This window comes from Ruditapes philippinarum, unplaced genomic scaffold, assembly GCF_026571515.1.
Source record: "Ruditapes philippinarum isolate M1 unplaced genomic scaffold, ASM2657151v2 ctg1430_1_1_1_1, whole genome shotgun sequence".
Classification (NCBI taxonomy): Eukaryota; Metazoa; Mollusca; class Bivalvia; order Venerida; family Veneridae; genus Ruditapes; species Ruditapes philippinarum.
This window is the reverse complement of record NW_026865935.1, coordinates 65,412-84,290: the sequence shown is the minus strand read 5'-3', so window position 1 is coordinate 84,290 and position 18,879 is coordinate 65,412. Positions and strand designations below refer to the sequence as shown.

General features: G+C 34.3%; 1 protein-coding gene across 8 annotated transcripts in view; it reads left to right on the top strand.

Annotated features, from left to right (window-relative positions):
* The window catches only part of LOC132730785 (multiple epidermal growth factor-like domains protein 6), a 107,696-nt gene that overhangs the window by 42,200 nt on the left and 46,617 nt on the right, over positions 1–18,879 (top strand). For all 8 annotated transcript variants that reach the window (XM_060716795.1, XM_060716798.1, XM_060716797.1 and 5 more), the window contains 7 exons: positions 6,182–6,310; positions 6,626–6,754; positions 8,418–8,557; positions 14,794–14,911; positions 15,686–15,811; positions 16,598–16,726; positions 18,576–18,704. In XM_060716795.1, the coding sequence (XP_060572778.1) occupies positions 6,182–6,310; positions 6,626–6,754; positions 8,418–8,557; positions 14,794–14,911; positions 15,686–15,811; positions 16,598–16,726; positions 18,576–18,704 (900 nt within the window). The remainder of the gene's footprint in view (positions 1–6,181; positions 6,311–6,625; positions 6,755–8,417; positions 8,558–14,793; positions 14,912–15,685; positions 15,812–16,597; positions 16,727–18,575; positions 18,705–18,879) is intronic.

The following is an 18,879-nucleotide window of genomic DNA, read 5'->3' as shown; positions in this document are numbered from 1 at the left end:
TATGGCTGTAGAAACCGAAAGTACAAAAAAACCAACCTGTTGACATTTAGTCGGATATGTTTAAAGTTGACGGAAAGGGCCGAGTTAATACAAAGTACTTGGTTGCTGCTCGCCATTATGCGATAATGGACCTCGAGTTCATAATGCCCTTCGGGCCTGCGGCCCTCAGGCCATTATGCATATCTTCAGGCCATTATCGCATAATGTCGAGCAGCAACCAAGTATTAACCTCTAATTATAGTATTAATACAATATATGACAGGGATTAACATATTTGCTTTTTTAAAGCTGCAATCCTCCAGATGTGCCAAAAATTTCAAGAAAATCAAACTTTAGAAAAACAAACTGAGCTTTTAAGGAAAGTGGACAGAAGATATTTCAAGATACATAAATGATTTTGCATATTTCATCTTCACTGTTTAAGTAAGCATTGCTCGTGTTGAGATTAATGAACCTGATTTTTCGCAAATTAGTGACTTTATTTCAATTAACATTTCTATGACTTGACGTTAGTTAAACTGCAGTAAAGGGCTATTTTTACTTATTTTGACCTCGTGTTTAGTAATTAACATAGGTTGTAAGTGCCGTTTGCAATATGTAATTTTCTTTGGTCACTTCAGATATTTTACTTTTTATAAACATTTTCAAAAGTTTCTTGAAAATAAGCATGAATCTGGAGGCGTGCTGCTAGTTACTTGGTTAGCCTCAACTTCCAAATATCAAGATTGCGCCTCCAATGAATCCAATTGACGAGACTCATTCTGAATGTTTTGGACTTATTGAAGTTTAATATCTTTACATCTCAGTGAATTTCAACAAACATAGTTCTTCATGAGAAGAAAGAAAAAAGTGATATATATTATCATAATAAAAGATTGTTATCGAAGTCCCCGCGACTTATACATATCTTATACAATAAATAAACCCTGATCACGAGCTATTGATATATGGAGAAAGCTATACTCACTTTATATTATAGATCAATACGAGATCGTACAAGACGCATTTTCATTATTAAATCACGAGCGATGCGATTGCTCTGGTTACATGATACTTTTAGAGATAGATTTATCCAGTATACCTAATTTAGCCATATTTGGAACTATATTTCGTCATTCTCCTATGAATTGTACTGGAAGAATAATCATTTTATACCTTAACTGAATTTGAATAATTTGATGACCATCGGACAATGCTTTAATCAGATGTTGGCCTGTTCCATTTGGTTGTAAGATGTTTGAGATGTTTAACATGCTTATTTTAGAAAACCAATATCTCCACAATGAGCACCTGCTAAATTTCAATTATGTGGGTTTTTTTTATCCCCCGCCGAAAAGGCGGCGGGGATATAGTAATAGTCTCCGTCCTTCCGTCCATCCGTCCGTCCTTCCGTCTGACATTTTTGTCCGGAGCATATCTCAAAAAGTATTTCAACTTGAAACTTCATAGGTGGATAGATCATATTAAGGAGGAGTGTAGTGCAGTGCTCTAAAATGATAATTCTACCCTGCATAATTTTTCAGTTATTGCCCTTTGTTATTTTTCAAACTTAATGTTTGTCCAGAGCATAACTCAAAAAGCTTATAAGATATAAACATGAAACTTAATAGGTGGATAGATCTCACTCAGGAGGTGTGCAGTGCCTCTATCCTTCATAATTTTTTAGTTATTGCTCTTTGTTATTGTTCATACTTTTTGTCCGGAGCTTATCTCAAAAAGTGTTAGAGGTATCAACTTGAAACTTCATAGGTGGAAAGATCTCATTGAGGAGGAGTGCAGCACACAAGAATGATAACCTACCCTGAATTATTTTTCAGTTATTGCCCTTTTTTTATTTTCAGCCATCAGTATTTACATAGGTTTCAAATCTGTAATCACTTCAGCCATCAGTTTTCAATACCAAATACCAAAAGACCTCTTAAAATTGAATTATTATATGATCTAAATATAGCTGCAATCTCATTGGTCCAAACAGTAGTCAGCAGAACTTTTTATAAAATCATATTCACTGGGTGTAGTATCATATTCACTGGCTGAATTGGATTTTTCAAGTCTAAAAATAGATTGAGACTCATATTCAATGATCAAACACCGTAGACTGATATTTACGCGTGTTAATTAAAAAATAATTGTTGCTTTGTGTTCTTTATGGCATATTTCTCGATTAAAATATCATTACTTTACAATTATACTATAAGGCTACACCGCAATGATTAGTATAACTTTGAATTATTTTTGTATGCGCAGCGTTCGAGTACTCGTTGCACGCCTAACACGTGCGTCTTTTTTCCCTCGCTTCAACGAGGCAAAATTTGTACATCACCTTGCATTTCATTCCATTTCCAATATTTTTACATAATCATTTTGTCCATCCACGCAAAATAAATATTATTATCAACGAATATGGCCAATTTTCACTTCATCTTTGATATAAACAACACAATATGCGAAATAAACAACTATCACCGTTTTACTCCGTATACAAAATCTTCCGACAAATTTAAGTGAATTATTCAAATGCGTCGCGTTTTGAACCTGATGACCAGCATGGCTTTAGTTGGAATCATTCGGGAATATGCTGGTTTAATAATAATAATAATAATAATAATAATAATAATAATAATAATAATGATAATGATAATAATATCTTTATTTAAAGAAGGTAACGCATGAAGATATAACATCGAAGAAAACAAAAAAACATATCTTAATTTAAATGTGACCTTCTAAACAATAACTTTTTTTTACAAACGCTCCTCAAGTTATACGACGAATAGTGTAATTGCACTTTTTCATTATCCCTCATGTACAGATCAAAAACTTCTCATGTAATATTGTTCTGTTTACACTGTTTAAGTACAGTTTCAAGCGTTGGTGAGCAGAAATTATCCAATGATTCATTTAAAATTGTTTGAAAAAGAACTTGTTTTTGAGTCATAATTCTGCAAGTTAAACATCTGAGTCTAAGAACAGAAACTTAAAATTAAATTTACATTTTTAGCCTCGTTATATGAATCTAGTGAAAAAAATAAAACATTTCCTACTCTTAACGTGCAACGGCTAAGCTTTAGATATCTGGCAATTTGTTTAGTGGACCGCTACCAAGATTGATAAAATAATAGCAATGTTGTCAGCCAATGACTTCCCTGAACAGATAGTGATTTCCCAATTAATTTTCATGACAATAAGTAATTTCCATAGCAACAATTGACTTTCTGTATGAACCAGGGAAGTTCAAAGTAATCATTGACATTTTAGAAACCACTGCCTTCCATTGACATCCCATATTAAGCAGTTCTATTGTAACCATTGATTTTCGATCTAAACAATGATTTAAAAAACAACAATTGACTTCCCTTCACCAACTATTGATTCACATAGAAAACTTTGGCTTTCTATAGCAACCATTGACTTTTGATATCAGCCAGTCATTTCAATGGCAACCAGTGCACAGTGCACAATTTAAGATGTTAATTTTAACTTAAATATCCGTCGCCTATACCTTATTTTAATTTATAGTTGTCATTTAGAGCTATTAAAGTCAGGTGCGTGATATACCCTGTTGATTACTTTACTTTACACAATTACAATAACTTATTCATTTTTAGCATCCTTTTTCTAGTAGTTTACCGAAATAGGTATGGACAAGTTAAAACAATTTTATTTCGTATATATTCGAATAATTTCGTATTAAAATTCTTATTTCTACTTTATTTTACTTTTGATGTGTTTTCCCCCTTTTAATGTGTTTTAGATAGAGTGATAATAAATCAGCTAATGACATTTCACTGATAACTACAAAAGCAATGACACTTTCAACTTACATTACGGTTTTTATCATTTTAGTATGAAATCTGCTAAGCTCATGGTATCATTCATTTCACTTTTTTTGTTGAGATAAGTGAGAAAAAATAAGAATAAAAATGCATGTAGTCTGCGCATTGCCTGAAAATACAGTGTAGTCAGTCAACGCTTTTTGTTTGTAAAGAATCTCTTTGAGAATCTCTTTACACACAGTCAAATTTATAGTCTTGAACATGGTACATCGCCATGGATATAGATAAACAAAACGATGATTACATGTCACGTGGTCATAATTATATAAAAAGGTAAGTTAGACCACAGCTGTTTTCTCTCGGCCAATCAGAGAAGTTTAAAAGTGTTTGATATATCCCACACATCACAGTAAAGTGTTTGATATAACTATCATGTTTGTATTCAACTGAAAGGAAAAAACAGTTATGTGCACGCTTTATGCGGGGAAAAGTTTTATGTATATGGTAAAGTAAATAGTGTAATGCCCCTTTTAAAATCAAAGAACAGAAGGCGCTGAATCAACCAATTTGTTTTTGTGTAGTGCCACCAATGCCTTCCAGCGTTTTAATTGTAGTAAATTGGCTATAAGACTAATTGCAACACTGATATTCAATTCAATGTTTATTTAACTTAAACAATTTGAAAAAAAAATGAGTTGCCTTAATTGGGATTTGAACTCCAGACCTCTCGCTTCCTAAGGGAGCGCGCAAACCCCTCGATCACGGTGAAGTTATATGTTAACGGCCTGAAGAAAACCATATTATTCTAAATTAGGGTTTGTAACCCTTTTTATTTCGATGCTAACTGTTGTTTAACACAGATGTAAATAATCATGGAGCTTACTATAAGCATGTATATCTATGAAGAATTAAACAATATAGGAAATATTCGACCATCCGGGAACTATTATGCTTGAAAATTAATGCGCCTGTCATTTGACCATCGATACGCAGTGATCTCCCCTGAATTTTTCGGCGTTAGTGTACATATAAAGGGAATTAACCGCTTCAAAAAACGGACTACTTTCGGCATTTGCAATTAACAGCATCAGGGTCTGAAATTTCGCTATCATTATTTGTTTGGTCTGACGACCCAAACAAATAAAACACCTAACAGATAGCAATAGTCCTTTCACCAATTTATTTCGTCATTTCAATAGTTACTGTATTTGTAAATAAGAAAAAACAAGCAATAATAAAATGAAATGCGTTTATCAAAAACTACTTAAGTCTATATATGTATTTTAATTTAACGACCCCTTTTGTGCTACTGTAATATTGGCAGGCACATATTTCAATAATCTCATCCTAAATTATGCCCGGCAGACATTGTAGATTTACATTCATTTACTGGTTTGGGAAGAGGGGATTCCACTGGTGGGGAAGGGGGTGGAGTTTCCGAAAGGTTACTGGGCTGCAGTTGCAACGCTAAGGAAATGCTATGCTTTAAGGCTTCAAAGGGACGTTTGTTATACTTTTTAGTTCATGAATGAGGTAAAAAAAACGTCAATGCAGGATGTATATAAATAAACAAATCTATACGTCAAGTAAAATATTTTCAACTTCAGCCGGACAACCAATAATATCCTGTCTCATAGAATTGTTTAAGCATTAAGGAAAACGTTCAATGAAAGTTACCTGTCCGTTTCTCCAACACGCCCACTTTTGATAAGCAGCCATCGCCCATGATTTCTTTCTAAGAGTATTTTTCGGAAAGCAGTCTTGCTTCTAGACTTCTTATTCAAGCGCTGTGTACGGTGCTGTCATTAAATCATTTAAATTAGGAATGAACAGGAATAACAACAAAATCTCCCAAGTTGCGAAATTGTAATGTCATCACATTCAGAAATGTTAAATTTTTTCCCAATTTTCTTCTGAGTAGAAATTTATAATGGAATGTAAAATCTATCATTCATAAGATTGTGTATTCAGTGACTATATTCATGAAATAACATGAATTATGCCGTTTTCTCGTGCATTTTATTGCCTACAATAAGGCCAAATAGATTGAGTAAGAAATATTTGGATATCCCTATGTAATAAGTCGGAGAAGAAATCGTTTACGCATGTTTAATCTTCACCTTAAACAGAGAAAACTACCTGTGGTCTAAGTCAGATAGATCGCTCGTACCAGTTGGATGTGAGATTTATCAACTCGCTTCGCTCGTTGATAAATCTCACATCCAACTGGTACTCATGATCTATCCTATACATAATCAGATAAGAGACTGTCGATAATTGTAGCACTTATATGATTTGTGATAAATCTCGATGATAGGGCTCATGTTCAGTTATAAGATGTGCTACATGCTATTTATGTGATATATTCTGGATTAACAATGCATATTTTCTTTATTTAAATTTAGCATGTCCAGCAGGTAAATACGGAGCATCATGCATAGAGACATGTGAGTGTGAGAACAGTGCTGAGTGTGATCATAAAACAGGCGACTGTCTCTGTTCACCAGGTTGGAGGGGACGTAAATGTGATCAAAGTACTCCATTGTTTCATTTACCAAAATTTCAAACATATAAGCCACTAAAGGAAATAAATAATTAATGTTTTATTTGAAAATGAGATTATTTCAATTTTATTAAAGAATTCATCAGTCTATTTAATTTTTACAACAAAAAATTGAATCTGAAGATTTTCATCAAACATATAATCTTAAATCAGTTGTAATGAAAGGTACGACACTACATTAACAAATGCACCATTGTAATTTTGAGCGCACACTGCTTAAAATAGAGGTAAAATAAACACAAATTTGTTAAACAATGCAATGATGTTCGATATTTTCACTTTTCAGAATGTTCTAACAGCACATATGGTCCTGGCTGTTTACAGCAGTGTGAATGTAGAAATAACGCCAGTTGTGACCACGTGACCGGAGTTTGTGAATGTGCCCCAGGGTGGCGCGGGCGACACTGCAGTAAAGGTATTATTAAATTTTATAAATACGCATATATTGCACTATATAACAGTCACCAGATATATAAACTGATGTCTATACCAAACACTGAACGCTGCTTGTAACAAGTATGTTTGTTGACCAAACGATGAGGTTGTGTAATCAAAATTCCCAGCAAAAGGAAGTTTAACTAAACCTTTTAACATCGTCCATATAACTGTAACATTATATGTCAAGCACCAGAGATCAATATCTTAATGATTAGCATGATTTGAATCTTAAGTAATTATCATCACAAAAATACACTTTTAGAATATTTCCTTCCTTACATTTTCTAGAATGATTATAATCATTTTTCTTAAGCCTTTAATTGGCACATTTCCGGGGCATCGTCTTCGCAATTTTGTAGTTGTACCTTCTTATTTTTACGAAAAAAATCTGTTTGTAAAAAATGAAAGAGCTACAGTTTAGATATTTAGAATGAAACATGTTAAGTGGGTGTCTACCAAGTTTGTTCAAATAAAAGCTCTGGAGTAAAATCTGCTTTAGGGTCACTCATTTAACATTGACTACATAGATATATAGGCATTACAGTGCATTCCATTTTCCCTTTAATAAGATAAAGTAAACTTTGCATTCATATCAAGAAAAAAATAGATTTTTAGCTCACCTGAGCTTGCTCAGGGTGTGCTTTTAGGATCGTTGAATGTCCGCCGTCCGTCCACATTTGTTCGTTAACAATCTGGTGGTCACATTTTTGCCTCACTCATCATCACACTTTGTCATGATGCTTGTCTAGGTAATTGCTCAGATAAGTTCGAACATGGGTCATCTCGGAAGAAAAAACTAGGTCACAGGAGCTAAAATTAGAAAAATCTTGTTAACAATCTAGTGGCTACTGATTTGATCCAAATATCCTTGAAATTTGTCTGAAAGTTTGTTTTAATGATTTCTAGGTCAAGTTTAAATATGGGTCACCTTGGGTCAAAAACTAGGTCACGCCGCCCAAATCAAGAAAAACCTTGTTAACACTCTAGTGGTCACATTTTTGCTTCAATCATCATCAAATGTTGTTAGGATGCTTGTCTAGGTGATTGATTCGAATGTCAACATTGGTCATTTCGGATGAAAAACTAGGTCACAGAAGCAAAAAAAAGAAAAATCTTGTTAACACTGTAGTGGCTACTGTTTTGATCAAACTGTCCTGGAAATTGGTCTGAAAATTTGTATTGTGATTTCAAGGTCAATTTCGAATATGGGTAAACTAGTTTTTGACCCCAAGAAATCCATATTGTAGTAATGTGAAAAATAAATAAATATCATTTTACCACTAAATGGTCAGTAAAAATTCCTCTTAAAAGTAATAAGTCGTCTCAGTCAAGCATTCAAAATATTCGAGATTTAACACAAATTAGAAAACTTGTATAAATCCCCAATGTACATTGATGTATACTGTATGCGTGTATGTCCACCATTTTGTGTAACTGGCATATTTTGTGTATATCATTGTGTTCAGATATGAAAGTAAAAATGCTGGTCAAGTAAAATGTCCGCTTTTTTTGTTGCTAGATAAACTACTTATCGTATACTTACGAAGACAATGGAGGCGCTTTGAGGGCAATAGGTTACAGAGAGAATCAACCAATCATAATTTGAGAAATTGATTTGCAATATTATAATATTTTTTCAGGTTGTCCAATAGGATTTTTTGGCAAGGATTGTCAAGGTATATGCAACTGTGCTAATGCTGCCATCTGTAACCACGTGACTGGGCAATGTAAATGCGCTTCCGGTTTTACTGGTCCAACCTGTACAGAAAAATGTCCAGAGGTAATATATCAGTTGTCATGTGACATTTTCGTCATTTAGAATATTTCAGTTTTAAACTAGGTTTAAATTTGAAAATGGCAAATGACACAGGTCGATAAATTGACTTTGGAATGGGATATTGTTATCGACCGGACCGAGGTCACTATTACTTAAAATAGAAAAAAAAATGTTCTGAGTCGGATACTTGAGTTTGAAATCAAACTTTGTATATAACAAGCTTATAAGGATATCTCGATGCATCCGGCCCCGCTAGAGTCAATGTCACTGCTTTGAAGAATAAAAAATAAACGGTTTCAGGTTGATAAATAGGAATAAGGAATGAGATATTATTATCAGACTTGGTTTATAGCAAGTTTTAGTGTAGATTATTTTGGGGGGTATCTTCACGTCTAGGTCACTGTAATCAAATGTAGATAACTAGAGTAAGGAATAGAATAATGTACATGTAATCAGAAAATATATCAAGTGAAAACCAATCCTATAGTCAAGGTCAAGGTTATTATTACTTAAATTAGGAAAGTTAATCAGAACTATGAATTAGATGTTGTGATAACAACCTTATGTGACTACATCTCTTACGATTGCGTTTGAAGACTTCATTAACGCCTCTGGGGATTGAAGCCTTTTTTCAAAACGGACTAGCTATCAAGATCGCTGTGCCGTTGTTGTAGCCATTATTCTGAAAGCTTTATTTCTGGTGTTATGTCCCAATTTGCCAACATTGCCAAATAGGTAGAACAATTTAGCGTCAAAATAAAAAAAAACAAAGTTCAATATTTAAAAAAATAAAGATCGCGATACTGTAATAAGACGTGGAATGGTCTAGGTATGTGCTACCGATTCATTTCTGACGGTTTTCATGTTTGTACTATCCTGCTAGGCTGCTTACTTCACAAATTTCGAAGCGTCAGAAAGAAATAATTGTTAAGATAAAGTTCAACATCTTAAAAAATAAAAAAAATAAAGATCACGATATTGAAAAAAGGCGTTTGATCTAAAGAAGTGCTACTAATGTATTTTCGACTGTTTTCATGTTTGTACTATTCTTAGTTTTCTTGAGGCTGCTAGGCTGTCAACTTCAGGCTGCTAGGCTGCCAACGTCAGGCTGCTAGGCTGCCAACTTCACGAACATAATCATTTGATTTGCTTCAGACTTTTTTTTATAACTTACCCGTGGTCCAGGTGCAACACGCACGTTTAGCCGTTTAGCAAGTGAGGAATGGGGTTCAATTCCCAGTCAAGGCAACTTGTGCAGTGTAGCTGTCATAAAAATGTACATAAATGATTTCATAATGCAAGTAAGAAACTCTGGCCATGCAAAATTCCGTATGTATCAAACTCAAACTGATATAGCAAAAAATCTAAACGCATTCGCTGCAATTCGATGCCCTGCAAAATGAATTATAGTATATCAAAATAAACTTATATAGATATACAGTACGATTTAGATTGCAAATTAGAAAATACGACAGAGCTTGCAGCATGTTATAATTGCTATGGTGGCATCAGTATGACAAGGGATATAACATTAATAAGTTTTCCTAGGTTTATTTTCCTTTACACATGGTAAATAATAAATCTTTTATTTTGAACATTGCCGGTCACAAATAATTATTCTTACTGAGAAATGAAGTGCATTACAGTCATAACATTGAATTTTATTTCTAAATTGTTGCAGTCAGTACGCATTCAGTGCTCTTTTGAATTATGTCCCTTTATAAGCTGGAACTGAAGGATAATCGATTACAATGCAAATTGATAGAGCTGTGTAAATGTAATTGAATAGTTTCGATTTACATTGTATTTGGCAAAAGTTATCTTCAGTACAATTATATACGTAACTTGTTTTGATTGAAACATTCATTTTCTGTAATATTGCTTTGTCAGTTAAGTCACTAAGGATAATTTAGTTTATTATCCCCCACCGATGGAATCGGGAGGGGGATATAGTTTTGGCGTTGTCCGTCCGTCCTTCCGTCCGTCCGAAATTCGTTTCCGGACTAGTTCTCTGCAACTACTGGCTGGAATTCAACGAAACTTTATGGGAATCATCAATATCAAGAGGAGATGCGCAAATCGTCGGCTTGTTCCGGTCCGACACTTTAACTCAGAGTTATGGCCCTTGATCAGTTATGCAGTATGCATATAGAGTAAGAATCGTTTCCGCGCTACTTCTCTGCAACTACTGGCTGGAATTCAACGAAACTTTATGGGAACCTTCAATACCAAGAGTAGATGCGCATATCGTCGCCTTGTTCCGGTCAGATGCTTTAACACAGAGTTATGGCCCTTGATTAGTTATGCAGTATGCATATAGAGCAAAAATCATTTCCGCACTACTTCTCTGCAGCTACTGGCTGGAATTCAACAAAACTTTATGGGAACCTTCAATACCAAGAGGAGATGCGCATATTGGCACCTTGTTCGGGTCAGACACTTTTACTCAGAGTTATGGCTCTTGATTAGTTATGCAGTATGCATATAGAGCAAAAATCGTTTCCGCACTACTTCTCTGCAACTACTGGCTTGAATTCAACAAATCTTTATGGGAACCTTCAATACTAAGAGAAGATGTGCATATTATTGCCTTGTTGGGGTCAGACACTTTAACTCAGAGTTATGGCCCTTGATTAGTTATGCAGTATGCATATAGAGCAAAAATCGTTTCTGCGTTACTTCTCTGCAACTACTAACTGGAATTCAATGAAACTTTATTGGAACCTTCAATACCAAGAGGAGATGGGCATATCGTCGCCTTGTTCGGGTCAGACATTTTAACTTAGAGTTATGGCCCTTGATAACTAATGCAGTATACAACCAGAGCAATAATCGTTTCCGTGCTACTTCTCTGTAACTACTGGCTGGAATTCAATGAAACTTTATGGGATACGAAGAGGAGATGTGCATATAGTCGCCTTGTTCCGGTCAGACACTTATAACTCAGATTTATGGCCCTTGATTAGTTATGCAGTATGCATACATCTCATTGGCATTTCCAGATATTACTATTTAACACACAGTTATGGCTCTGTTATTGCCTTGAGTATTTATCAAGTTCAAAGAATATTACTGTTTATGCCATGATAAATATATAAATAAAGCCTTATGTCTTCAGCTGTTGTGTTAGTAATAACCAGTACTCGGCGGGGGATATAAATTCAACGAATTGGCTTGTTTTATCCATTAAAGCATGTTATAAAATTATTATTAATATTTGTTATACATGTAATTGCTTTTTAATTTAAATAGAATGTCGCCATTTTTAGCTCACCTGTCACAAAGTGACAGGGTGAGCTTTTGTGATCGCTTTTCGTCCGGCGTCCGTCCGTCCGTCGTCCGTCCGTCCGTCCGTAAACTTTTACTTTAAATGACATCTCCTCATAAACCACTAAACCAATTTCATCCAAACTTCACAGGAATGTTCCTTTGGTGGTCACCTTTAAAAATTGTTCAAAGAATTTAATTCCATGCAGAACTCTGGTTGCCACGGCAACCAAAAGAAAAAACTTTAAATATCTTCTTTTAAAAAACCATAAGAGCTAGAGCTTAGATATTTGGCATGAAACATCTTCTAGTGAGTGTCTACGAAGTTTGTTCAAATAAAAGCCCTGGGGTCAAAATTGGCCCCGCCCCGGGGGTCATTGATTTTCCCTATATGCATATAGTAAAAACTTTAAAAATCTTCTTTTAAAGAACCCAAAGAGCTAGAGCTAAGATATTTAGCATGAAACATGTTCTAATGGGTGTCTACCAAGTTTGTTCAAATAAAAGCCCTGGGGTTAAAATTGGCCCCGCCCCGGGGGGTCATTGATTTTACCTATATGCATATAGTAAAAACTTAAAAAATCTTCTTTTAAAGAACTCAAAGAGCTATGGCTAAGATATTGAGCATCAAACATGTTCTAATAGGTGTCTACCAAGTTTGTTCAAATAAAAGCCCTGGGGTCAAAATTGGCCCCGCCCCAGGGGGTCATTGATTTTCCCTATATGCATATAGTAAAAACTTAAAAAATCTTCTTTTAAAGAACCAAAAGAGTTAGAGCTAAGATATTTAGCATGAAACATGTTCTTATAGGTGTCTACCAAGTTTGTTCAAATAAAAGCCCTGGGGTCAAAATTGGCCCCGCCCCGGGGGTCATTGATTTTCCCTATATGCATATAGTAAAAACTTAAAAAATCTTCTTTTAAAGAACTCAAAGAGCTATGGCTAAGATATTTAGCATCAAACATGTTCTAATAGGTGTCTACCAAGTTTGTTCAAATAAAAGCCCTGGGGTCAAAATTGGCACCGCCCGGGGGTCATTGATTTTCCTTATATGTGTATAGCAAACACTTAAAAAATCTTCTTTGAAAAAACCCAAATAGCTAGAGTTAAGATATTAAGCATGAAACATCTTTTAGTGAGTGTCTACAAAGTTTGTTCAAATAAAAGACCTGGGGTCAAAATTGGCCCCGCCCCGGGGGTCATTGATTTTCTTTATATGTGTATAGCAAAAACTTAAAATCTTCTTTGAAAAAACCCAAATAGCTAGAGTTTAGATATTAAGCATGAAACATCTTCTAGTAAGTGTCTACAAAGTTTGTTCAAATAAAAGCCCTGGGTCAAAACTAGCCCGGCCCCAGGGGTGTCATTGTTTTTAAATATATGTGTATAGTAAACACTTAAAAAAAAATCTTCTTTTAAAAAGCCCAATGAGCTAGAGCTTAGATGTTTAGCATGAAACATCTTCTTATGGGTGTCTACCAAGTTTTGTGCAGATAAAAGCCCTTGGGTTAAATTGGCCCTGCAACGTTGGGGGGGGGGGGCCTATATACAGGTGAGCGACCTCAGGGCCATCATGGCCCTCTTGTTTAGTAAAACGTTTTATATACTCTAGAAGTTATAATCAAATGTTATCGATTACTTGGGAAAATTATATTCGATTTAATCAATTTCGATTACTGATTAGGTCTCTGTTTATAATATTTAAAGAAATAGATTTAATAATAATTAGATGGAATACAACTAAAAGGCCTCGGTCAATATTATTTTCAAGGGCATATCACATCATATTCACCACGTATTTGTATATTAGATGCCGTGACTGTATATAATAGCGATCATGAAATATTAGACGGCGTGACTGTATATGATAACGATTATGAAATATAAGATGACGTGACTGTATATGATAACGATTATGAAATATAAGATGACGTGACTGTATATGATAACGATTATGAAATATAAGACAACGTGACTGTATATGATAACGATTATGAAATATTAGACGACGTGACTGTATATGATAACGATTATTAAACATTACACGGCGTGACAGTATATGATAACGATTATGAAATAATAGACAAAGTTACTGAATATGATAAAGATTATTAAACATTACACGGCGTGACAGTATATGATAACGATTATGAAATAATAGACAACGTGACTGTATATAATAACGATTATGAAATATTAGACAACGTGACTGTATATAATAACGATTATGAAATATTAGACAACGTGACTGTATATGATAACGATTATGAAATATAAACCATGTGACTGTATATGATAACGATTATGAAATAATAGACAAAGTTACAGAATATGATAACGATTATAAAATATAAGACAACGTTCCTGTATTAGATAACGATTATGAAATATTGCACGGCGTGACTGTATATGATAACGATTATGAAATATTAGATATTGTGAGTGTATATCATAACAATTATGAAATGTTAGACGACGTGACTGTATATAATAACAATTATGAAATATTAGAATAGTGATAATCATATAGATAAAATGGCAGATTTTACTACAGCAACACTAATGAGAATATAAACAGAAAAGACAGTGTGTCATAAAAATAAGATTTTAACAATGCAACAGTAAGATATATAAAATCATTGTGACAGAATTCCATCACAATTATTAAATTAAACATAAATCACTGTATATAATAACAGTTATGCGATTTTAGACAAATATTACTCTATAAGATTTAAGAGACTTTAGACAGACATGACTGCATGTTATAATATCAACTCAATAAAAGACGATAAAAACAACGATAATCAGATTTCCGAGTGATTAAACAAGAATCATATAATTAACTGGTAGATCTTTATATGACGTTCATAAAAGCTTGAGTTAAAACTCAATGTTGATTTTACTTATAATGAACTGAAAGTTGTCAGGAAAAACACATGTTGGAACGACTTAATTAAAATTATTTCAGGGTCAATATGGCAAGGAATGTGAAAGAACATGCGAATGTATGAATGGCGGCACATGTGACCCAATTACAGGTGTATGCGTTTGTCCCCCAGGTTGGCGAGGAGGTCTTTGTGAAGAAGGTTTGATATTGAAAAAAAATGTCGAGCTTTTCTAATTGAATATTAATAAAGAAATACAGAAATTGATAGAATTGCGATGTAAAGTTTATAATGTTTGTTTAATTTTAGTAGACTACAAAGTTAGATGAGAAAAAAAAGAAATTAGAAAAATAAAAAAAATTAATGAGCAACAGCTTTTTTAGATAACCTGAGCTTGCTCAAAGCAAGCTTTTAGGATCGTTGAATGTCCGTCGTCCGTCCACATTTGTTCGTTAACACTCTAGCGGTCACATTTTTGCCTCAATCATCATCAAACTTTGGAATTGGAATTATGGGTCACCTGGGGTCAAAAACTGGGTCACACTGCCCAAATATGGAAAAACCTTGTTAACACTCTAGTGGTCACAATTTTGACTCAATTGTCATCAATCTTGGTCAGGATGCTTGCCAAAGTAATTGCTTGGATGAGTTTGGTTTATACAAATTTATTTTAGTTCGATTGTGTTGGAAGCTATGAGCTTATTGAAACAATCTCGAATCCGTTCCTGGAACCAACCAGTACTAAGCAATGAATGTAAAGTTTCTTGCTCAAGGAAACAACGGCTTGCCCCTGACAGGGTTTGAACCACGCGGTTAGCAATCCTTAGATTACTAGTCCGACGCGTTAACCACTCGGCCACGCCGCCACTATTGATGAGTTTGATTGGTCAGGTGAGCGATCTAGGGCCATCTTGGCCTTCTTGTTAGATTTCAGCGTATGTGTACAATATTTGTTTAGAATTATATACATTTCAGAATGTGAAGTTGGTCTTTATGGTGTGAACTGTTTGTATAGATGTTTCTGTAATGGTCACCCGTGTGATAGGATGTCGGGAAAATGTAATTGTTCATCAGGATACATGGGCATGGCTTGCGAACAATGTAAGTTTTGAAAAAGTTCATAATTTATAACTTTCGGCAATTAAAATAGTAATAGTAGTAATACACGTACATTATTATTAATATGTGATAAACAAAGTCACTTTTGGTATTTCACAAATTTCTTCTTGATACAAAAAATACACATTTTTAAAGGCTTGTCAAACAAATCTTATGAGATAGGAATTATTTTACACTTGATATATAAATGATATAAGATTAGTAAATCAAAAAAACGCTAGATTATTCATATATGATAATTTAACCTCTTCCTTGGAAAACTAGGGGTAGAAAATTCAAACTGGAGGTATTTATTAACTGAAAGTATATCTTGACTTGTTCTTTAACTCAAATTAAAGGTTACAAAATATTTTTGTAAATTATGAACGGAAAATTTTGTTGTTTCCCTAGCCTTAAAGTCTATTCTCGTATAATTTGTACCATTTAACATCTATGTTATTTAACACACATGTATAAAAACAGAAGAAAAAAATCCTGAACAAAATATTACCTGTTATTTTAGTAGCTTTAAACAATAGAACGATGATTTGGGGCATGCAAACATTTCCGTCATACTAGTACTTGTATTTTAAATATTATTCCTTTTTGAAATTCAAACACTACAGGCAGCAGATAAAAAGCTACACTATACATGTTTTACTCTTTATAAACAATGCAGCAGTACACTTTTCAGATTGCAGAACAAAATTGAAAGTATGTAATAAAAACTCTATTTAGAAATGACTAATAGTAGAGTAATTTCTATTTAGTTATTGTTTCTGCATTTAGCTTGTCCAGAAGGCAAATATGGACGTAACTGTGTAGAGACATGTAGCTGTAGAAACAGTTTATCTTGTGACAAGATGACTGGCAGGTGTAATTGTTTACCTGGTTACCATGGTGATAATTGTGATGAAAGTATGTCAATTTTACATTATATATAATGTTATCGATGAATGATTCATATTTACGTTCATTTAAAATATGACCATTATTTATGTTATTATACAAATGTTAAATGAAGGTCATGGCAGATTATAAGAGCTGTCAGAGAAGGCCTTTATAGTCATATATTTATACTTACAATAATTTCTTTAACAACCATTAAAAAGCTTGAGTGTAGGATATCAGTTGTACATGGAGTTATGTACAAATGCTATACTGTACAGATCATTAAAACCGATGACTACTATGAATGAAGTTGTAATTTTAAGCAAATGGTTACGGGTGTAATGACATAGATGTCCATGGAAATATTGTTTTATTGAGGTAAAGAATTTGAAATATGGTATAATATGCAAAAAAAATATCTAACATATGTTTGCGGTTCGGATCGGAATATCCGTCCCGAGGGGACCCGCCCATGTTAAATAGAGATTATTATACCCCGCACAACAAAGTTGTAAGGGAGGTATACTGGAATAAGCTTGTCCGTCCGGACGTCCGTCGGTTTTTCCTTGTCCGCTTAATAACTTAAGATTTCTTTGACCCACAGTATTCATATTTAGCAAAGAGGTTAGTCATGACTAGTAGATGGCCCCTATTGATTTTGAGGTCATTGAGTCAAAGGTCAAGATCACAAGGACTTTGACTTCAAAAAAGTTGTCAACACAATAACTTAAGAAACCTTTGACCCACAGTCTTCATATTTGGCATGGAGGCATGATTTTGAGGTCACTGGGACAAAGGTCAAGGTCACAGGGGCCTTGACTAAAAAAAGCTTGTCCGCCCAATAACATAAGAAACCTTTGACTCACAGTCTTCATATTTGGCATGGAGGTTAGTCATGAGTAGTAGATGGCCCCTATTGATTTTGAGAACATTAGGTCAAAGGTCAAGGTCACAAGGACTTTGTCTTCAACAAGTTTGTCAACCCAATAACTTAAGAAACCTTTGACCAACAGTCTTCATATTTGGCATAGATTTTAGTCATGATTAGTGGATGACCCCTATTGTTTTTGAGGTCACTGGGTAAAAGGTCAAGGTCACAGGGGCCTTGATTATAAAAAGCTTGTCTGCTCAATACCTTAAGATTCCTTTGACCCATAGTCTTCATATTTGGCATGAAGGTAAGTAATGATTAGTAGATGACCCCTATTGATTTTGAGGTCACTGGGTCAAAGGTCAAGGTCACAGGGACTTTGACTTCAAAAAGTTTGTCCGCCCAATTTCGTAAGAAACCTTTGACCCACCGTTTTCATATTTGGCATGGTGGTTAGTCACGATTAGTAGATGACCCCTATCGATTTTGAGGACACTGAGTCAAAGGTCAAGGTCACAGGGGCCTTGACTATAAAAAGCTTGTCTGTCCAATAACTTAAAATTTCTTTGATCCACAGTCTTCATATTTGGCATTGAGGTTAGTCATGATTAGTAGATGACCTCTATTGATTTTGAGGTCACTGGGTCAAAGGTCAGGGTCACAGGTACCTTGACTAAAAAAAGTTTTTCCCCTAAATTGCTTAAGAATGCCTGTCCGCAGTGTATTGATTTTGACATTTCACATTTAAAGCATGTAGAATACATAGCTTGCAATGCACTGGCTTAGTAACCTCAGATTTGGCAGGGAGGTTGTCCTTGAGCTCTAAATGGCTACTGTTGATTCTGACAAAGTGGTATGCGGGGGTATTCACGCCATGACAGTGGTAGTTCTAGTTAATCTTGATTATTTTACAATAAGCAGAAGTTTCAATATATTACTTATTAGTTTAAGTGAATTCAGTTTGATTGAAATTATGACTTCACTTTTACTGTTTTATGTAAATAGTTTGTGAGCAAGGATTCCATGGCTTGAATTGTTTTGAGATGTGTGACTGTGCCAATAATGCAACATGCAAGCATGACTCCGGAAATTGTATATGCAGACCAGGCTGGAGGGGAAAACGTTGTAACAAACGTGAGTTATTTATAACATACATTCACCTGTATTGTAAAAAGAGCAGTCACTCAAGAAAAATAATATTTATCCGTGCAAAGTGACTGCATTTTGATTAGGCGCGATGCGAATCATATTCAATACTGTGTCTGTAAGGCGTAGTTCATTGAGTCGTCAATTGTGATAATGGTTTATG